The sequence below is a fragment of the Coregonus clupeaformis genome, chromosome 27, assembly GCF_020615455.1.
Source record: "Coregonus clupeaformis isolate EN_2021a chromosome 27, ASM2061545v1, whole genome shotgun sequence".
Lineage (NCBI taxonomy): Eukaryota > Metazoa > Chordata > Actinopteri > Salmoniformes > Salmonidae > Coregonus > Coregonus clupeaformis.
In genome coordinates this window covers 32,571,547-32,594,886 of record NC_059218.1, presented here as the reverse complement: position 1 = coordinate 32,594,886, position 23,340 = coordinate 32,571,547, and the positions used below count along the sequence as shown (strand labels likewise).

At 43.0% G+C, this 23,340-nt stretch overlaps 1 protein-coding gene across 2 annotated transcripts in view; it reads right to left on the bottom strand.

The window, feature by feature from the left end:
* LOC121541809 (gamma-aminobutyric acid receptor subunit alpha-3) overlaps positions 1 to 23,340 on the bottom strand; it is a 162,725-nt gene that overhangs the window by 125,189 nt on the left and 14,196 nt on the right. For both annotated transcript variants that reach the window (XM_041851117.2, XM_041851118.2), the window contains exon 2: positions 1,833 to 1,939. In XM_041851117.2, coding sequence (XP_041707051.1) covers positions 1,833 to 1,918 — 86 coding nt within the window. In that variant the 5' untranslated portion in view covers positions 1,919 to 1,939. The remainder of the gene's footprint in view (positions 1 to 1,832; positions 1,940 to 23,340) is intronic.

The following is a 23,340-nucleotide window of genomic DNA, read 5'->3' as shown; positions in this document are numbered from 1 at the left end:
GCAAGACACTTAACCCTAATTGCTCCTGTAAGTCGCTCTGGATAAGAGTGTCTGCTAAATGACTAAAATGTAATTGTATTGCTTTTTTTTTGCATGCACAAAGCAAAAATCAGCAATGGAAAGGACTGAACTGCCAGAAAAATAAGGTTGCATATTACAATTTCCCAAGAGCAATTCAACCAAATAATGGAGGTGGAAACGATTGAATTTACTTGAAGGGTCTATATGAAGGAGAAAAGGTATAGTGGGAAAGAGGGTATTTTATGTCACATTAAATCAGATCCGGTCCATCTTTCTTTTTCACTCTATGCTGACACAGTACAAAATGAATCACTGCTCCACTCATCTTGAATATTATGTATGTGTGTGTGTGTGTATATATATGTGTGAGTGTGTGTGTGTGTGTTTGTGTGTGTGTGTGTGTGCGCGCATGTGCATGGTGCCGAATTAGATTGCAACCTCGTTCCCCCCAACCCCCTATTCCTCCTCTTCCACTCCCCCATCTGATTCCCTGTGGGTGCGCTCCCAGTCCCTCCAGTGCAGGCCAGCGTGGAAAAAGGGAGATTTCAATCAATGCATTTCTGTAGCAGATTACCGTGATTGTAGCACTTAGTATTAGTGTGTGTGCCTGTGACCACACACCTGCACACACAACTATACTATCAAACACATTCTAAGCATTACTTAAGGGCGGCAGGTAGCCTTGCACTTAAGAGTTTTGTGCAAGTAACCGAAAGGGCGCTGGTTCGAATCCCCAAGCAGACTAGGTGAAAAATCTGCCGATGTGCCCTTGAGCAAGGCACTTAACCCTAATTGGTCTCGATAAGAGTGTGTAGAAAATTTAAAAAATGGAAATGTTATCATGTGCTTTCATATAATATACTGTACATGATCTGCATACTATCACACACAATATATAAATGGTGGGAAAGAGGAGCCAATTCTGGACAATTGAGCTGATAAAATGGCTTTGTAACGTCCTGAATTACCTGAAAATCCATAAATAAACTTTGATTGAAGTTACGCAATCAATAACACAGTGTTTATTAACAACATCTAGGCAAAGTTTTCGTTCCAAAGCTTGACAGCTGTAAACTTGTCTATAGCTTTGTATGACTCATTTGACTATTTTTGATGGATGGAGAGAAATCTCTCTGTAGCCAACTAATGGAACAGGTGGATAATGGGAGGTGACTAACAAATGAGCTGAGGTGGGTAGATGTTCATTGTTAAGTTAAGTGTTCTAAAAAGGCTGCAGTAGGCTAGGGAGCCTTGCCCGTGGTTTAAAATGGTCTTCAATGGATACACAAGGCTAGAGAATGCAGCACACTGCACTGGGGAAATGGACTGGGTTGGAATACTGCAGTGATCTTAGGCCTTGTCTATGGCTATGTCTTGGCAAGAACCTCCTGGCAGTGCACTTGTGAAATTCACAAGTGCTGCGTGCTGCTAATAGACAGTGAGAGCTAACTGGACCCATGGCAGGGCAATCTGGGCTAAGCACTGTCTCGCCTTCCCTCGGGTCTCCCCTCTGTCGGTAGGCCAGCCTTCCCTTCCTCCAGGTTTATTGTACCTCGCTTTGCCACTAGAAATCCAATAGCTATTTACACTGGGCCACGTCTGCCTCCAAATGGCATTCTGAGGATCAGAAAGCCTAGCTACAGTACTAGAGCCATATTAATGAATGTATTAGCTGCAACACATCCCCAGAGATTCAAAATGGGGGACAGAAGAGGACGAGGACGAGAGGGAGGAGGAGGTAGAGAAGAGTGAGTGGCTGTAAATGGAAGAGAGCTAGGGGAGAGAAGGGAGTGAACTATGAGTCATCCTACCCAGTTTGTGGAAAGGGGTTGAGGAGCAGGAGGCAGATCCACATGCCCGACACGAATACTGCAAGTTTCCGGAGAGTGGCAGCCATATCAAACTATGGACCAAAACCCTGCAGAAAAGAGAGAAGGACGGAAACATGTACATGTTAATTAAGGCTGGGAATTGCCAGGGACCTCACAATACGATATTATCACGATTCTTAGGTGCCGATACAATATGTATTGCGATTCTCATGATTCTATGTGTTGCGATTCGTACTGCCATTTTATTGTAATTGGATGTTCCAAACATATTGCTCACTATATGTCTGCTGCAGAGAGACAAGAGAGAGCCATGAGAAAATTAGTTTTGATCAGTGATGGGAATAAAAGTGCTGAAAACATGTTGACTCAATATTTAAAATGATGGAGAACAAGCAACAGGATGAAAAATACTAGAGTTTTGGCTCAGGTACAGCCGATTAGCGCTAGCTAATGCTATGTTGCAAAATAAAAATATATATATATATACACACTGCTCAAAAAAATAAAGGGAACACTTAAACAACACAATGTAACTCCAAGTCAATCACACTTCTGTGAAATCAAACTGTCCACTTAGGAAGCAACACTGATTGACAATAAATTTCACATGCTGTTGTGCAAATGGAATAGACAACAGGTGGAAATTATAGGCAATTAGCAAGACACCACCAATAAAGGACTGGTTTTGCAGGTGGTGACCACAGACCACTTCTCAGTTCCTATGCTTCCTGGCTGATGTTTTGGTCACTTTTGAATGCTGGTGGTGCTTTCATTCTAGTGGTAGCATGAGACGGAGTCTACAACCCACACAAGTGGCTCAGGTAGTGCAGCTCATCCAGGATGGCACATCAATGCGAGCTGTGGCAAGAAGGTTTGCTGTGTCTGTCAGCGTAGTGTCCAGAGCATGGAGGCGCTACCAGGAGACAGGCCAGTACATCAGGAGACGTGGAGGAGGCCGTAGGAGGGCAACAACCCAGCAGCAGGACTGCTACCTCCGCCTTTGTGCAAGGAGGAGCAGGAGGAGCACTGCCAGAGCCCTGCAAAATGACCTCCAGCAGGCCACAAATGTGCATGTGTCTGCTCAATCGGTCAGAAACAGACTCCATGAGGGTGGTATGAGGCCCCGACGTCCACAGGTGGGGGTTGTGCTTACAGCCCAACACCGTGCAGGACGTTTGGCATTTGCCAGAGAACACCAAGATTGGCTAATTCGCCACTGGCGCCCTGTGCTCTTCACAGATGAAAGCAGGTTCACACTGAGCACATGGAGAACGTTCTGCTGCCTGCAACATCCTCCAGCATGACCGGTTTGGCGGTGGGTCAGTCATGGTGTGGGGTGGCATTTCGTTGGGGGGCCGCACAGCCCTCCATGTGCTCACCAGAGGTAGCCTGACTGCCATTAAGTACCGAGATGAGATCCTCAGACCCCTTGTGAGACCATATGCTGGTGTGGTTGGCCCTGGGTTCCTCCTAATGCAAGACAATGCTAGACCTCATGTGGCTGGAGTGTGTCAGCAGTTCCTGCAAGAGGAAGGCATTGATGCTATGGACTAGCCCACCCGTTCCCCAGACCTGAATCCAATTAAGCACATCTGGGACATCATGTCTCGCTCCATCCACCAACGCCACGTTGCACCACAGACTGTCCAGGAGTTGGCGGATGCTTTAGTCCAGGTCTGGGAGGAGATCCCTCAGGAGACCATCCGCCACCTCATCAGGAGCATGCCCAGGCGTTGTAGGGAGGTCATACAGGCACGTGGAGGCCACACACACTACTGAGCCTCATTTTGACTTGTTTTAAGGACATTACATCAAAGTTGGAACAGCCTATAGTGTGGTTTTCCACTTTAATTTTGAGGGTGACTCCAAATCCAGACCTCCATGGGTTGATAAATTTGATTTCCATTGATAATTTTTGTGTGATTTTGTTGTCAGCACATTCAACTACAGCGGGGGAAAAAAGTATTTAGTCAGCCACCAATTGTGCAAGTTCTCCCACTTAAAAAGATGAGAGAGGCCTGTAATTTTCATCATAGGTACACGTCAACTATGACAGACAAGTTGAGAATTATTTTCTCCAGAAAATCACATTGTAGGATTTTTTATGAAAATAAGTATTTGGTCACCTACAAACAAGCAAGATTTCTGGCTCTCACAGACCTGTAACTTCTTCTTTAAGAGGCTCCTCTGTCCTCCACTCGTTACCTGTATTAATGGCACCTGTTTGAACTTCTCATCAGTATAAAAGACACCTGTCCACAACCTCAAACAGTCACACTCCAAACTCCACTATGGCCAAGACCAAAGAGCTGTCAAAGGACACCAGAAACACAATTGTAGACCTGCACCAGGCTGGGAAGACTGAATCTGCAATAGGTAAGCAGCTTGGTTTGAAGAAATCAACTGTGGGAGCAATTATTAGGAAATGGAAGACATACACGACCACTGATAATCTCCCTCGATCTGGGGATCCACGCAAGATCTCACCCCGTGGGGTCAAAATGATCACAAGAACGGTGAGCAAAAATCCCAGAACCACAAGGGGGGACCTAGTGAATGACCTGCAGAGAGCTGGGACCAAAGTAACAAAGCCTACCATCAGTAACACACTACGCCGCCAGGGACTCAAATCCTGCAGTGCCAGACGTGTCCCCCTGCTTAAGCCAGTACATGTCCAGGCCCGTCTGAAGTTTGCTAGAGTGCATTTGTATGATCCAGAAGAGGATTGGGAGAATGTCATATGGTCAGATGAAACCAAAATAGAACTTTTTGGTAAAAACTCAGCTCGTCGTGTTTGGAGGACAAAGAATGCTGAGTTGCATCCAAAGAACACCATACCTACTGTGAAGCATGGGGGTGGAAACATCATGCTTTGGGGCTGTTTTTCTGCAAATGGACCAGGACGACTGATCCGTGTAAAGGAAATAATGAATGGGGCCATGTATCGTGAGATTTTGAGTGAAAACCTCCTTCCATCAGCAAGGGCATTGAAGATGAAACGTGGCTGGGTCTTTCAGCATGACAATGATCCCAAACACACCGCCCGGGCAATGAAGAAGCATTTCAAGGTCCTGGAGTGGCCTAGCCAGTCTCCAGATCTCAACCCCATAGAAAATCTTTGGAGGGAGTTGAAAGTCCGTGTTGCCCAGCGACAGCCCCAAAACATCACTGCTCTAGAGGAGATCTGCATGGAGGAATGGGCCAAAATACCAGCAACAGTGTGTGAAAACCTTGTGAAGACTTACAGAAAACGTTTGACCTGTGTCATTGCCAACAAAGGGTATATAAAAAAGTATTGAGAAACTTTTGTTATTGACCAAATACTTATTTTCCACCATAATTTGCAAATAAATTCATAAAAAATCCTACAATGTGATTTTCTGGATTTTTTTTCTCATTTTGTCTGTCATAGTTGACGTGTACCTATGATGAAAATTACAGGTCTCTCTCATATTTTTAAGTGGAAGAACTTGCACAATTGGTGGCTGACTAAATACTTTTTTTCCCCACTGTACACTTCAACTGTGAGAGACAGAATCTAAAACAAAAATCCAGAAAATCACATTGTATGATTTTTAAGTAATTCATTTGCATTTTATTGCATGACATAAGTATTTGATACATCAGAAAAGCAGAACTTAATATTTGGTACAGAAACCTTTGTTTGCAATTACAGAAATCATACATTTCCTGTATGTCTTGACCAGGTTTGCACACACTGCAGCAGGGATTTTGGCCCACTCCTCCATACAGACCTTCTCCAGATCCTTCAGGTTTCGGGGCTGTCGCTGGGCAATACGGACTTTCAGCTCCCTCCAAAGATTTTCTATTGGGTTCAGGTCTGGAGACTGGCTAGGCCACTCCAGGACCTTGAGATGCTTCTTACGGAGCCACTCCTTAGTTACCCTGGCTGTGTGTTTCGGGTCGTTGTCATGCTGGAAGACCCAGCCACGACCCATCTTCAATGCTCTTACTGAGGGAAGGAGGTTGTTGGCCAAGATCTTGCGATACATGGCCCCATCCATCCTCCCCTCAATACAGTGCAGTCGTCCTGTCCCCTTTGCAGAAAAGCATCCCCAAAGAATGATGTTTCCACCTCCATGCTTCACCGTCATCTTGAACTTCTTCCATTTTCTAATAATTGCGCCAACAGTTGTTGCCTTCTCACCAAGCTGCTTGCCTATTGTCCTGTAGCCCATCCCAGCCTTGTGCAGGTCTACAATTTTATCCCTGATGTCCTTACACAGCTCTCTGGTCTTGGCCATTGTGGAGAGGTTGGAGTCTGTTTGATTGAGTGTGTGGACAGGTGTCTTTTATACAGGTAACGAGTTCAAACAGGTGCAGTTAATACAGGTAATGAGTGGAGAACAGGAGGGCTTCTTAAAGAAAAACTAACAGGTCTGTGAGAGCCGGAATTCTAACTGGTTGGTAGGTGATCAAATACTTATGTCATGCAATAAAATGCAAATTAATTACTTTAAAATCATACAATGTGATTTTCTGGATTTTTGTTTTTAAATTACAGACCTCTACATGCTTTGTAAGTAGGAAAACCTGCAAAATCGGCAGTGTATCAAATACTTGTTCTCCCCACTGTATATAGTGCCTTCAGAAAGTATTCATACCCCTTGACTTATTCCACATTTTGTGAATTCAAAATGGATTAAACAGATTTTAGTCTCACCCATCTACACACAATACCCCAAAATGACAGTGATTTTTACTTATTTTATGTAGTGAAATCTCATTTACATAAGTATTCACACCCCTGAGTCAATACATGTTAGGATCACCTTTGGCAGCGATTGAAGCTGTGAGTCTTTCTGGGTAACTCTCTAAGAGCTTTGCACACCTGGATTGTATAATATTTGCCTATTTTCTTTTCAAAATTCTTCAAGCTCTGTCAAATTGGTTGTTGATCATTGCTAGACAACTATTTAAGTCTTGCCATAGATTTTCAAGCAGATTTAAGTCAAAACTGTAACTCGGCCACTCAGGAACATTCAACGTCGTCATGGTAAGCAACTCCAGTGTATATTTGGCCTTGTGTTTTAGGTTATTGTCCTGCTGAAAGGTGAATTCATCTCCCAGTGTCTGGAAAGCAGACTGAACCAGGATTTCCTCTAAGATTTTGTCTGTGCTTAGCTCCATTCCGTACATTTTTTATCCTGAAAAACTCCCCAATCCTTAACGATTACAAGCATACCCATAACATGAGGCAGGCACCACTATGCCTGAAAAGATGGAGAGTGGTACTCAGTAATGTGTCGTATTAGATTTGCCCCAAACATAACACTTTCAGTCTTTGCAACTCTGCAACCCTAATAATTGGCCTCTGTACGCCTATGTTGATATTCCATAAAAAATCAGCCGTTTCCAGCTACAATAGCCATTTACAACATTAACAATGTCTATACTGTATTTCTGATCAATTTGATGTTATTTTAATGGACAAAAAAATTGCTTTTTCTTTCGAAAACAAGGACATTTCTAAGTGACCCCAAACTTTTGAACGGTAGTGTAGTTGGGATATGCAAAAAATACATTTCCAATTCACACGTGTATAATACACACTTGTACATGTGTGAATTAGGACAAATACTGTATAAGCACCCACTCAATCATCAACTGTATCGATTTTTTCCCCCATCACTAATGTTAATGGTGATGAATTAGCATCTCAGATCAATATGTATGTCCAGTCCTGGAAAGCTCACAGGCTCATGAAAACAGTTAGTGAAACACATAATTCACTGGCAGGTGTCCTGAGGGACCTGGATCTGAATTTATTTTCTGCTGCTCTGACCTGATGACAAGCTTTGTCAGACAGACAGACAGACAGACAGACAGACAGACAGACAGACAGACAGACAGACAGACAGACAGACAGACAGACAGACAGACAGACAGACAGACAGACAGACTGACTGACTGACTGACTGACTGACTGACTGACTGACTGACTGACTGACTGACTGACTGACTGACTGACTGACTGACTGACTGACTGACTGACTGACTGACTGACTGACTGACTGACTGACTGACTGACTGACTGACTGACTGACTGACAAAGATGAATGGTTTGATGTTCCTCTATGGCCATGACAACAGAGAGATATTGAGCCAAAAGGCTTTGAGTAGATATATACAGTATGAAACTACAGGTTATTAGTAATGGAAGCTTTGGGCCTTCTATACTGTACTGTATGGTAGTAAATAAATAATGTTAATGTCCCAAACCATGGTAAGTGCCAAAGATCTTCAAAATGTTACAGGTGTAGTAACCTGCCCCAGTGGGATTTAACCTTTGTAGTCACCTTCCTATACATGCTTGTTAATACTGTAGTACTGAGTCCTGCTGAGATTAATGACAAACATAACCTTTACTGTCAGCTCTGAGCAACTCATGTTTTAGATGAAATGATGACAAAACGAATATGAATATTTTAGCACTTGGAGACAGTGGAGGAAAACCTGGACTCGCCAACTACGGCAAGTTATTCAAATTTCAGATTAAACAAGTGTGTTTCCTTGCTGCGCGAGCAAAAACAGTGAAGACGAAGGAATTTATTAGCTTTTCTGCACAATATGCAACAGCACAAAAGCTATGGGGCATAAATACTGAGTAATTCCTCTCACGCAGGCAGCGTAGCTCTGATTGGAGCATCACCCAGGCAGCAGGCTACAGCAGTAGGATATCCCTGTGCTTTCCCCTTCAGAGGCTACTTTATAAAACTGCTGCTATTCGCCTGTTTCTTCAGAGACACACCAACGGTATAGGGGCTTTGTAAGGATTAATAATGGAATCACCCACATATGAATACACTTGAAACAAATATAAAGACTGTAGGGACTGAGGTACTGGCAACAAGACCGAAAAGCTAAACAAAAAAAACAATTGCCCTTTCAGCCAAGCCTGGAGAATAACTATGCCTTTTATTTTATGTAAAGAAAATGGTCACGAAACGCCACCATATAAATGTCACAATATAAATACTGCATTGCTTACACTGTAAATGTACACAGGTGGACCTTTGTTGAAAACAGTAGCGGTGCATGGATAAAATCACTGGGGAAGCCAAGCCAAGACAATAAAAAAGCCATATTACAACCTGTTGTGATAATTGCGTTGTTTGCTCTATAACCCATTCTTTCATACGCCACCGTGATACAGTATACAATAAGACCGTGACAACAAAAAGACAACAGTCACACAGTGGCAGAATAAATTCAACTACACATATGTTTGTTTCATCACAAAACCAGAGAGCAACATCTGTCCGGTGACGTCCACAAAGCAAATATTGCACTTAAAAAACAGTTATCACCTGCAGCATGGTCAAGAAAGTTATTGTTTTCTACAGTTTACTAAACAACTACTGATTTAGAACCACAGAGTTACTGCAAGTCAGCACAAAGACAACAGGAGCACCATTTCAACTTACATGTAAACATTTAAACATAACCAAATCAACAAGGCAAGTATTCAGACCCCTTGACTTTTTCAAAATGTTGTTACGTTACAGCCTTATTCTAAAATGGATTAAAATGTTTTTTTCCCCCTCATCAATCTACACACAATACCCCATAATGACAAAGCAAAAACAGGTTTTTAGAAAAAACTGAAATATCGCCGTCATAATCATTGGCCTGTACAGAGAATTAAGTCAAAACTACAAGTCCAAATCCACATCTCCATCCATTGCTTAGGAAAGGGCCGATTCAGCAAACTAGCTACTGCAGGACATCAACACAAGCAGACCAAAAACAGACACGTTTGTCTGACAATGATGACGTTTTGCTTAGGATGTGATTTGATTGGTGTGAAGCCAAATCCAAACTGGCCTCCCTTGGGGGGCGTTTTGCTGCTCCAGGACAACCCACAGTTGAGCTCAGCTCAACGCTGATTGGCTAATTATTTTATAAAAATGTTATCAAGGGAGGGAGGCCAAATGCTTGCTGGCATCAATCAATAAATCAAATGCTACGGCGGCAACATGTCATATTCTTTTGTTTTAGACAGCATCAGATACATGGGCTACAAATACTGAGAGAGAGGGGCGCTGTTTCCCTCGCTCAGATGATTTCTCCAGCGAGATTCAGCCACTTGTGAATTGATGGAAAATTATGAAAACAGAGAGATGAAAGATACATTATTTTATAATTTGTATTGATTTATTGGTCAAATATTTGGGGAAGCCTGGCTCCCCTTGACATCCATTAATAAACGCTACTGGTAAAGGTAAGAAGTTATCCAGAGCAAAGGGACTGATGGGATATGTAGCAGCAAGATGAACTGCGTCTCATCACTCTGTGTGTGTGTGTGTGAGTGAGAGAGAGAGACAAGGTGGGAGAGGAGGGTAGAGGAGAGTAAAAGGGAGGAGTGGGCGGGGGAAGAGGTGGAGACAGACGGGGGGGCAATGCAGTTATTACTAATATTTGAGATGGAGGAGGTGGAAGCAGCATGGTAAATGCAAAGTCCTTCATCTACCCTATTGATCTGTTCTAGCTTTTTTAGATTCTGGCACTGGTGCAAAGCCATTAGACTTCTTGACAGGATGACACACACTGTGTTACTCACACTGTAACAATAAGAAGTGACTTCTGAGAAGGTGGTTAAGTGTTTATCTGATACTTCATGTTCTGTGTCTACACCTCTCTGGTTGTAAGATCAGCTGATGCCTGATTCCTTCATGACAAGCCAACAGAAAAGCCACATACGGTCACAAACCTCCTCTAAAATGGATATACAGTTGAAGTCGGAAGTTTACATACACCTTAGCCAAATACATTTAAACTCTGTTTTTCACAATTCCTGACATTTAATCCTAGTAAAAATGACCTATCTTAGGTCAGTTAGGATCACCACTTTATTTCAAGAATGTGAAATGTCAGAATAATAGTAGAGAAAATGATTTATTTCAGCTTTTATTTCTTTCATCACATTCCCAGTGGGTCAGAAGTTTACATACACTCAATTAGTATTTGGAAGCATTGCCTTTAAATGGTTTAACTTTTCGTTTCGGGTAGCCTTCCACAAGCTTCTCACAATAAGTTGGGTGAATTTTGGCCCATTCCTCCTGACAGAGCTGGTGTAACTGATTCAGGTTTATAGGCCTCCTTGCTAGCACATGCTTTTTCTGCCCACAAATTTTCAATAGGATTGAGGTCAGCGCTTTGTGATTGCCACTCCAATACCTTGACTTTGTTGTCCTTAAGCCATTTTGCCACAACTTTGGAAGTATGCTTGGGGTCATTGTCCATTTGGAAGACCCATTTGCGACCAAGCTTTAACTTCCTGACTGATGTCTTGAGATGTTGCTTCAATATATCCACATAATTTTCCTTCCTCATGATGCCATCTATTTTGTGAAGTGCACCAGTCCCTCCTGCAGCAAAGCACCCCCACAGCATGATGCTGCCACCCCCGTGCTTCACGGTTGGGATGGTGTTCTTCGGCTTGCAAGCATCCCCCTTTTTCCTCCAAACATAACGATGGTCATTATGGACAAACAGTTATATTTTTGTTTCATCAGACCAGAGGACATTTCTCCAAAAAGTACGATCTTTGTCCCCATATGCAGTTGCAAACCGTAGTCTGGCTTTTTTATGGCGGTTTTGGAGCAGTGGCTTCTTCCTTGCTGAGCGGCCTATCAGGTTATGTCGATATAGGACTCGTTTTACTGTGGATATAGATAATTTTGTACCTGTTTCCTCCAGCATCTTCACAAGGTCCTTTGCTGTTGTTCTGGGATTGATTTGTACTTTTCGCACCAAAGTACGTTCATCTCGTCTCCTTCCTGAGCGGTACGACGGCAGCGTGGTCCCATGGTGTTTATACTTGCGTACTATTGTTTGTACAGATGAACGTGGTACCTTCAGGCATTTGAAAATTGCTCCCAAGGATGAACCAGACTTGTGGAGGCCTAGAATTTGTTTTCTGAGGTCTTGGCTGATTTCTTTTGATTTTCCCATGATGTCAAGCAAAGAGACACTGAGTTTGAAGGTAGGCCTTGAAATACATCCACAGGTACACCTCCAATTGACTCAAATGATGTCAGTTAGCCTATTAGAAGCTTCTAAAGCCATGACATCATTTTCTGGAATTTACCAAGCTGTTTAAAGGCACAGTCAACTTAGTGTATGTAAACTTCTGACCCACTGGAATTGTGATACAGTGAATTATAATTGAAATTATTACAGGTACACGTCAACTATGACAGACAAATTGAGAATTGTTTTTCCAGAAAATCACATTGTAGGATTTTTAATGAATTTATTTGCAAATTATGGTGGAAAATAAGTATTTGGTCACCTACAAACAGGCAAGATTTCTGGCTCTTACAGACCTGTAACTTCTTCTTTAAGAGGCTCCTCTGTCCTCCACTTGTTACCTGTATTAATGGCACCTGTTTGAACTTGTTATCAGTATAAAAGACACCTGTCCACAACCTCAAACAGTCACACTCCAAACTCCACTATGGCCAAGACCAAAGAGCTGTCAAAGGACACCAGAAACAAAATTGTAGACCTGCACCAGGCTGGGAAGACTGAATCTGCAATAGGTAAGCAGCTTGGTTTGAAGAAATCAACTGTGGGAGCAATTATTAGGAAATGGAAGACATACAAGACCACTGATAATCTCCCTCGATCTGGGGCTCCATGCAAGATCTCACCAAAATGATCACAAGAACGGTGAGCAAAAATCCCAGAACCACACGGGGGGACCTAGTGAATGACCCGCAGAGAGCTGGGACCAAAGTAACAAAGCCTACCATCAGTAACACACTACGCCGCCAGGGACTCAAATCCTGCAGTGCCAGACGTGTCCCCCTGCTTAAGCCAGTACATGTCCAGGTCCGTCTGAAGTTTGCTAGAGTGCATTTGGATGATCCAGAAGAGGATTGGGAGAATGTCATATGGTCAGATGAAACCAAAATAGAACTTTTTGGTCAAAACTCAACTCGTCGTGTTTGGAGGACAAAGAATGCTGAGTTGCATCCAAAGAACACCATACCTACTGTGAAGCATGGGGGTGGAAACATCATGCTTTGGGGCTGTTTTTTCTGCAAAGGGACCAGGACGACTGATCCGTGTAAAGGAAAGAATGAATGGGGCCATGTATCGTGAGATTTTGAGTGAAAACCTCCTTCCATCAGCAAGGGCATTGAAGATGAAACGTGGCTGGGTCTTTCAGCATGACAATGATCCCAAACACACCGCCCGGGCAACGAAGGAGTGGCTTCGTAAGAAGCATTTCAAGGTCCTGGAGTGGCCTAGCCAGTCTCCAGATCTCAACCCCATAGAAAATCTTTGGAGGGAGTTGAAAGTCCGTGTTGCCCAGCGACAGCCCCAAAACATCACTGCTCTAGAGGAGATCTGCATGGAGGAATGGGCCAAAATACCAGCAACAGTGTGTGAAAACCTTGTGAAGACTTACAGAAAACGTTTGGCCTGTGTCATTGCCAACAAAGGGTATATAACAAAGTATTGAGAAACTTTTGTTATTGACCAAATACTTATTTTTCACCATAATTTGCAAATAAATTCATTAGAAATCCTACAATGTCATAAAAAATCCTACAATGTGATTTTTTTCTCATTTTGTCTGTCATAGTTGACGTGTACCTATTATGGAAATTACAGGCCTCTCTCATCTTTTTAAGTGGGAGAACTTGCACAATTGGTGGCTGACTAAATACTTTTTTCCCCCACTGTATGTGCAGTCCTGCCAAAGAGCGGCAAGGCTCAATTCTCTCTACCGTGTGTGTGTGTGTGTCAATTGTTTAAACATTTTAAATAGACATCTCCCTGCCGGCACCTGTCAAACCATCAGAGAGAAAGGTCAAAAACCTCAGCTCACTTTATCTTTAGCCACGTGTCAATTGTCAAATACCACACAGTTCATCATAATTACAGGCGATAGTTTCAGCACACGTCACTGCAATCTGTATTAGAAAGTATGCTGGCCCTCTTGGAAGTCTCATAGATTGACCTTGCTTGTGGTATGGTCTACAGAGTTCGCTGAAATTGGATGAATTGGTGCCTCTGAGACAGTCCAGATGGCTGTGTGAGGACCTTGATCTTATGTTTTTACTTGATTGTCTTTGTGTTTTTTTGCTTGCTTATACAGTATATTTTGTATGTTAACTATGTATTTTTACTATGTTTTGTAACTTTCCCCAGGTCGTTGCTGTAAAGGAGAATGTATTCTCAGTCAACTCACCTGGTAAAATACAGAATAAATAAATGAAAGGACCAGTGGGGCCAGTTGTCCGTCAGAGCTCCACGGCCACGCACAGAGGACAAAGTAAGATAAATGTTTATCTAAACGATCCGTCATTAAAATATGTGCCTTTTATGTCTCTGTCATCCCGTCTGAGGCGCTTTAAAAGGACAAGGAACATTAGGGAAGCTCGGCATCACACCCCTGTTCTCACACCGTGGCTCTGCTCTGTGGGTCAATGATGGCCAGGTCACTGGTCGGCATCACACCCATGTTCTCAAACCGTGGCTCTGCTCTGTGGGTCAGTGGTGGCCAGGTCACTGGTCGGCATCACACCCTTGTTCTCACACCGTGGCTCTGCTCTGTGGGTCAGTGGTGGCCAGGTCACTGGTCGGCATCACACCCCTGTTCTCAAACCGTGGCTCTGCTCTGTGGGTCAGTGGTGGCCAGGTCACTGGTCGGCATCACACCCCTGTTCTCACACAGTGGCTCTGCTCTGTGGGTCAGTGATGGCCAGGTCACTGGTCAGCATCACACCCCTGTTCTCAAACCGTGGCTCTGCTCTGTGGGTCAGTTGAGCTCATACAGCTAACTGCTTACAGCAGCTGTGTCTTGGTTCACAGCCTCTAGCCCTTTTACATGGATGACAGTAAGACCCCTCATCCCATCCCTTTGCTGCCTTATAGATCGAGGATAAAACACATATCTTCCTCAGGGGAATTTAGCAAATGTTCTCTGTTACAAGAGCTGGGAAACATAAATGATCTGAGGATCGTTAAACAGATTTGAAAGATTTGAGCTCTTTCAAGTGCTCACTCGGGATGCGTCTCTGCAGGTCTGTCCCATCCCTACTCGTGTCTGTGTCCCTGATGACTGCATTCCTCCTGGGCTGAAACACTTTAGATGGGGGCATCCCCCATATTCATTCCAGCTGAGCACCAAATGACTTTGTTTAATCGTTCTCTCTCTCTCAGCGTTTTTATTAATAGGCCTATATTACGACTAATTCTGGATCGTTAGACATCAGAGATTGTATGTTACCCATAAAAGCCGCAGGATGCCAGCCCTCCAGAGCCAGAAATAACAATTCCCTTCCCTATAATGTCTGACAGAAAATTGCGTCTGCTAATGTCATGACATCTACTGCTTCCTATTTAAGCAAGACCTGTCCAATGGCCATGGACATGGCTCATAAAGACACAAAAAGCTAGGCCATTTCCTTGATGTTGTTACACTACATCGACCAAAAGTATGTGGACACCTGCTCGTCGAACATCTCATTCCAAAATCATGGGAATTCGTATGGAGTTGGTCCCCCCTTTGCTGCTATAACAGCCTCTACTCTTCTGTTAAGGCTTTCCACTAGATGTTGGAACATTGCTGCAGGGACGCATTAGTGACGTTGTGCACAGATGTTGGGCGATTAGGCCTGGCTCGCAGTCGCCGTTCCAATTCATCCCAAAGGTGTTCGATGGGGTTGAGGTCAGGGCTCTGTGCAGTCCAGTCAAGTTCTTCCACAACAATCTCGACAAACCATTTCTGTATGGACCTCGCTTTGTGCATGGGGCATTGTCATACTGAAACAGGAAAGAGCCTTCCCCAAACCGTTGCCACAAAGTTGGAAGAAGCACAGAATCATCTAGAATGTCATTGCATGCTGTACGTTAAAGATTTCCCTTCACTGGAACTAAGGGGCCTAGCCCGAACCATGAAAAACAGCCCCAGACCATTATTCCTCCTCCACCAATCTTTACAGTTGGCACTATGCTTTCGGGCAGGTAGCATTCTCCTGGCATCCATCAAACCCAGATTCGTCTGTCAGACTGCTAGATGGTGAAGCGTGATTCATCACTCCAGATAACGCGTTTCCACTGCTTCAGAGTTCTATGGCGGCGAGCTTTACACCACTCCAGCCGATGCTTGGCATTGCGCATGGTGATCTTAGGCTTGTGTGCGGCTGGTCAGCCATGGAAACGAACAGTTTTTGTACTGATGTTGCTTCCAGAGGTAGTTTGGAAATTGGTAGTGAGTGTTGCAACCGAGGACAGATGATTTTTATTCACTTCAGCGGTCCTGTTCTGTGAGCTTGTTTGGCCTACCACTTTGTGGCCGAATCCACTAATTTAAAGGGGTGTCCACATACTTTTGAATATATAGTGTAGCTTATGCCGAAGAGGCAAAAGCCTGCACCACGAACAAATGATTCACATCCTGAAAACAATCTCTCTCTAGTGAGTGCTATAAACAGACAATGTCACTGTCACTGGACTGCTAGCAGGCAAGAAGTTAAACTATCGTCCTCTCCTTGTCTGAGCTGGTGCCCCCCCCCCCCAGATTTCATGCCACCCACAGGGCCTCTTTTGATAATACCATGTGGACTGGAATTCTCCTCTCTGCAATGTTTCATTCTAGCCCTGTACTGTTATCCTCGTATGACCATTCGGATCTTGCCAGCTCACATTCTGTTTTGCTACACGGATGTAAGCTGGCGAGATCAGGATGGTCACACAAGACTACTTTACTGTACCTGTGGCATTTCATCATTTCCTTTCTATGAACATATGGGCATTTACAGTGCCTTCAGAAAGTATTCATACCCCTTGACTTATTCCACATTTTGTTGTGTTACAGCCTGAATTCAAAATTGATTAAATATTGTTTTTTCTCTCCCACACAATACGCCATAATGACAAAGTGAAAACATGTTTTTAGAAATTTGTGCTAATTTATTGAAAATTTTAATTCTGAAATATCTAATTTAAATAAGTATTCACACCCCTGAGTTAATACATGTTAGAATTACCTTTGGCAGCAATTACAGCTGTGAGTCTTTCTGGGTAAGTCTATGAAATTTGCACACCTGGATTGTACAATATTTGCACATGATTATTTTAAAGATTCTTCAAGCTCTGTCTAGTTGGTTGTTGATCATTGCTAGACAGACACTTTCAAGTCTTGCCATATATTTTCAAGCTGATTTCAGTCAAAACTATAACTAGGCCACTCAGGAACATTCAATGTCGTCTTGGTAAGCAACTCCAGTGTATATTTGGCCTTGTGTTTTAGGTTATTGTCCTGCTGAAAGGTGCATTTGTCTCCCAGCAGACTGAACCAGGTTTTCCTCTAGGGTTTTGCCTGTGCTTAGCTATATTCTGTTTATTATTATCTTAAAAACTCCAGAGTCCTTGCCGATGACAAGCATACCCATAACATGATGCAGCCACCACCATGCTTGAAAATATGAAGAGTGGTACTCAGTGATATGTTGTGTTGGATTTCCCCCAACAGAACACTTTCTATTTAGGACATAAAGTTAATTTCTTTGCCACCTTTTTTGCTGTTTTACTTTAGTGCCTTGTTGCAAACAGGATGCATGTTTTGGAATATTATTTTTTTAGTACTGGCTTCCTTCTTTTCACTCTGTCATTTAGGTTAGTATTGTGGAGTAACTACAATGTTGTTGATCCATCCTCAGTTGTTGATCCATCCTCCTATCACAGCCATTAAACTATGTAACAGTTTTAAAGTCTATAATTGGCATCATGGTGAAATCCCTGAGTGGTTTCCTTGCTCACCAGCAACTGAGTTAGGAAGGACGCCTGTATCTTTGTAGTGACTGGGTGCATTGATACACCATCCAAAGTATAATGAATAACTTCACCATGCTCAAAGGATATTCAATGTCTGCTTTTTATTTTATTTTTATCCATCTACCAATACAGTGAGGGAAAAAAGTATTTGATCCCCTGCTGATTTTGTACGTTTGCACACTGACAAATTCAGGCTGTAACACAACAAACTGTGGTCAAGGGTTGTGAATAATTTCTGAAGGCATTGTAGATATTCTTTCCCCTCATTATTCTTAAAGTTGACACTGCAGTACCCACCAAGCCACCAGCGGCTTGTGTTAACACTTTGAGGATGGCCAGAGACACCACACCTCCATGGTGGCAGCAGCTTCAGCCTGGGCTGTCTACTCCTGTTCACACACAGGCTGGGGGGCTGAAATGGCACTAACCATTTGACAGCTTTGACTTTGCAACCCCTAAATCTAACAGTCCAGGACATTCAGAAGAGGAGCACACTAGTGGGAGGTACAGGTGACTCTGACAGGCCAGGTAAATCAAAAGGGAACAACATTTAGTCACTTCTGACTGCAAGGTGAGTCAACTTCATTAAGATTTTTATTAAATGTGATACTGTGATATTAGTGCTGTAGTTGCAGGACTTCAGGAGCAGACAGCAGAGATCGAACTGACGTTAATAGCTGACTAGGCAAGGTCAACATGGCCTTTCAACAGCCTGGCTCTCCTAAAGCCTGTACAGGACGATGGGCTGGACAATGACAGGGGGCAGAGAGAGGTGTTTGGCAATTAAGGACATATCACCTCAAAGAGCAAGAATGACTCTGGGGAAACACAGCCAACCTCATGAAATAGGCATGGTTAGTGTCTGAGGCTAAGCAAAAAGAACTTGGCTTTCATATGAATGTGATAAGCATATGGGATGCTGCAGTGGGAACGGGGCGGGCTGGTCTAAGTCTGCTCCTTGGGCTGTATAATCCACTTCAAAGCAGTGTTTACGCTCCCTCTGGCGAGAGCAGACAGGGAAACACAGACTCATGCGTGATGAGGAGGAGTCCTGGCCAAGAAACATCTTGTGTTTGACTAAACATCATCTGGATGGCTAACAAACAACATCGACTCAATACATATTTTCAGAAATCCATTGACAGTTCATTTATCTGCAACTGTCAACTTGGGAATGGGTAAGATCTATAATGCCCACCCACCTACATACATTTGTTCAAATAAAGCACGATTGGGCAATTTCTTCGGAGATATTGCTGGATCTGCAATATTTGACACCCATTTATCAAAATCTGCAAACTGTACAGTCGTGGTCAAAAGTTGAGAATGACACAAGTATTGGTCTTCACAAAGTTTGCTGCTTCAGTGTTATGAGATATTTTTGTCAGATGTTACTATGGTATACTGAAGTATAATTACAAGAATTCCATAAGTGTCAAAGGCTTTTATTGACAATTACATTAAGTTTATGCAAAGAGTCAATATTTGCAGTGTTGACCCTTCTTTTTCAAGACCTCTGCAATCCGCCCTGGCATGCTGTCAATTAACTTCTGGGCCACATCCTGATTGATGGCAGCCCATTCTTGCATAATCAATGCTTGGTTTTGGTTTGTCCACCCGCCTCTTGAGGATTGACCACAAGTTCTCAATGGGATTAAGGTCTGGGAAGTTTCCTGGCCATGGACCCAAAATGTCAATGTTTTGTTTCCCGAGCCACTTAGTTAACACTTTTGCCTTATGGCAAGGAGCTCCATCATGCTGGAAAAGGCATTGTTCGTCACCAAACTGTTCTTGGATGGTTGGGAGAAGTTGCTCTCGGAGGATGTGTTGGTACCATTCTTTATTCATGGCTGTGTTCTTAGGCAAAATTGTGAGTGAGCCCACTCCCTTGGCTGAGAAGCAACCCCACACATGAATGGTCTCAGGATGCTTTACTGTTGGCATGACACAGGACTGATGGTAGCGCTCACCTTGTCTTCTCCGGACAAGCTTTTTTCCGGATGCCCCAAACAATCGGAAAGGGGATTCATCAGAGAAAATGACTTTACCCCAGTCCTCAGCAGTCCAATCCCTGTCTGTACCTTTTGCAGAATATCAGTCTGTCCCTGATGTTTTTCATGGAGAGAAGTGGCTTCCTCGCTGCCCTTCTTGACACCAGGCCATCCTCCAAAAGTCTTCGCCTCACTGTGCGTGCAGATGCACTCACACCTGCCTGCTGCCATTCCCGAGCAAGCTCTGCACTGGTGGTGCCCCGATCCCGCAGCTGAATCAACTTTAGGAGACGGTCCTGGCGCTTGCTGGACTTTCTTGGGCACCCTGAAGCCTTCTTCACAACAATTGAACCTCTCTCCTTGAAGTTCTTGATGATCCGATAAATGGTTGATTTAGGTGCAATCTTACTAGCAGCAATATCCTTGCCTGTGAAGCCCTTTTTGTGCAAAGCAATGATGACGGCACGTGTTTCCTTGCAGGTAACCATGGTTAACAGAGGAAGCACAATGATTTCCAGCACCACCCTCCTTTTAAAGCTTCCAGTCTGTTATTCTAACTCAATCAGCATGACAGAGTGATCTCCAGCCTTGTCCTCATCAACACTCTCACCTGTTTTAACGAGAGAATCACTGAAATTATGTCAGCTGGTCCTTTTGTGGCAGGGCTGAAATGTAGTGGAAATGTTTTTGGGGGATTAAGTTCATTTTCATGGCAAAGAGGGACTTTGCAATTAATTGCAATTCATCTGATCACTCTTCATAACATTCTGGAGTATATGCAAATTGCCATCATCAAAACTGAGGCAGACTTTGTGAAAATTAATATTTGTGTCATTCTCAAAACTTTTGACCACGACTGTACAAAACAGAAATGAACAACTCTGTGGATACAGTAATTCCCATAGAACTAATACATGGAATGTGAACACGATCCAGTTAAGCATTTGCTCATATTATTGTTAAAAAAGGGCACAAGTGGGGAAGATGCCATAAATGTATTTACATTTCACAATATTGCACTACCCATTAGTCTGATAGCTATATTACAATACAAACTGGAATTACATAGCAGACAAGTAGCCTTCAAATATGTACCTACTGGTGCGAGAGAGATAAGACATTTAACTATTTAGAATTACCCCAAACAGGCACTCACGAGGGGGAATAGGATAATGGTGAAGGCTTCAATATTGTGTACCATATTGAAATCACACCCTTTGCATCTCCCCAGATACACATCTTTGCCTCCACACACACATCTACTCAGCTAACTAGCAAGATTTGTGAAGATAAAATACCTTTAGAATAATTATGCAAATGATGTGTGACTGTACAATTAGTCTTTCTAGAGACCTGCAGGATACTTCAACAGCCTCTGCACAGATCATTACAACAGCAAATGAAATACACACTTCTCCCATTCCAATGGAAAGCAGATGTTTAACTTGGGATAGAAGTCTGCCTCCCATGCAAAATCTGTCTTAGAGCATTAAGGGTTCCTGCTGAAGACCAATCGCTTCTTTAACACACCACCTGTGCTCAAAGCAATGTCGTATTACCTTGTGCTATGTTACATCATATACAGCCCACCTTTTCCACTACTTGGGCAAAACCTTGACTTTTATATCAAATCAAATGTTATTTGTCACATGCTTGGTAAACAACAGGTGTAGACTAACAGTGAATTGCTTATTTACGGTCCCTTCCCAACAATGCAGAGAGAAAAATATAAATAATAACACAAGGAATAAATACACAATGAGTAACAATAACTTGGCTATATACACGGGGTAAAGGGAAAGTGGATACCTAGTCAGTTGCACAACTGAATGTATTCAACCGAAATGTTTCTTCCGCTTTTAACCCAACCCCTCCAAATCAGAGAGGTGTGGGGGGCTGCCTTAATCTACGCCCACAGAGCAGTTGTTGTTAGCTGCCTTACTCAAGAGCAGAACGGCAGATTTGTTCCACCTTGCCAGCTCGGGGATTTGAACCATCAACCTTTCGGTTACTGGCCCAATGTGCTTAACCGCCCCGGGAAAATGTATTTGATCATTTGCCATTATATACCGTTTTGGCAGGCACAGTCAAGCATAGTGTTCAAACCACCAGCAATAACTGGAGGTTGAACTGCAAGAACTGAAGATTCTTCACTTGCCTCTTACAGTACCAGTACAGAGTCGATGTGCAGGGGTACAAGGTACTCGAGGTAGATATGTACATATAGGTAGGGATAAAGTGACCAGGCAACAGGATAGATAATAAACAGTAACAGCATCGTATGTGAGGAGTCAAAAGAGTTAGTGCAAAAAGGGTCAATGCAGATAGTCAAATAGTTAACCAATAGCTACCCGGACTAACTATTTAGCAGTCTAATGGCTTGGGGGTAGAAGCTGTTCAGGGTCCTGTTGGTTCCAGACTTGCTGCATCGGTACCGCTTGCCGTGCGGTAGCAGAGAGAACAGTCTATTACTTGGGTGGCTGCTATACAGTATGTTGCTGCTCTGATTATTCTTAATCGGCGTATTCATTTTTAAGCTAACATATTGAGACAGCAGTTTTTAACGCACGCTATTTCGACATGATAGGGTAAATGGAGCAAAGCAAACGTCTCACAATATAATCATGTGATTCAGGAGAAAGAAGGAAACTGATCAAACCAAAATTATGAGAAAAATATGCAGTGAGTGATTAGGCCAATGATAGTTGTTGTTGTGAACAGGAGAACGCAGGGACGATGGGGATAATTCTACTACAGTACCTGCTATGGTTTACATCTCCACTCACTGGAGACACTAATACTGTGGATTTACATACACGATCAGTCTGTGTCCTACTAACAAGCCATGGTGGATGAAACACTATTAAAGAGATCCACACTGCAGTGCAGAGCCATTTTAGAAAATAACTGTCCTTTATGGTAAAGTTATGCTTCTCTGCAGTCAGGTGCAGTATCTTCACTGGACCACATTCCTATAACAACATTTGACTGTTTCCTCTGTAGGATGTATTAGACAGTGAGATGGAGAAAGCCTTGGGGTACAGAGGAGGAATCAGAAATTGCTCTGTTTGCTCAAGACAAGGAGAGGAAGGAGCAGAAAAAAATCTCATTATAAGTAGCGTTTTCAGTGCCTAAGTGCCCAATGGATCATACTCCAGCAGCACTAGACTAGCTTCAACTGCAGCATTTCTCCCCCAGCAAATACAATAGCTGCTCTTCCTCAGAACACTAGCAGCCAAGCATACCACAGATAACACTGCTACATTCCACACTTTATTTATTTATTGATGCTTTTGATTTATTGATTTTTCTATTATGTCACATGAGTTAGGGATACTGTAAAAGCATGTTGTCTAATAGGGCATGTTAGTACATGTAAAGGGCGATGAGGTGTGATAAACTGATACGACTAATTAGCCATATTGTTGCAGTGATATGCCAGAGGATGTCTTTACATGAAACACTATACACATTTTGTTCTTGTCCTGAGAAATGAAAAGGATACTGTTTTTCAACTAAGATGACCCTACACAAATGAATGGTAGTCTTGAAATATACAGGAGTTGAGTAGTTTGTTAGCCCTTTGATGGTTACTCGAACATCCAAACAACCCACACAATTAACATCCCGCTAGAGGTGAAGACAGGCAAAGAACTACCACTGTTTCCCCTATATGC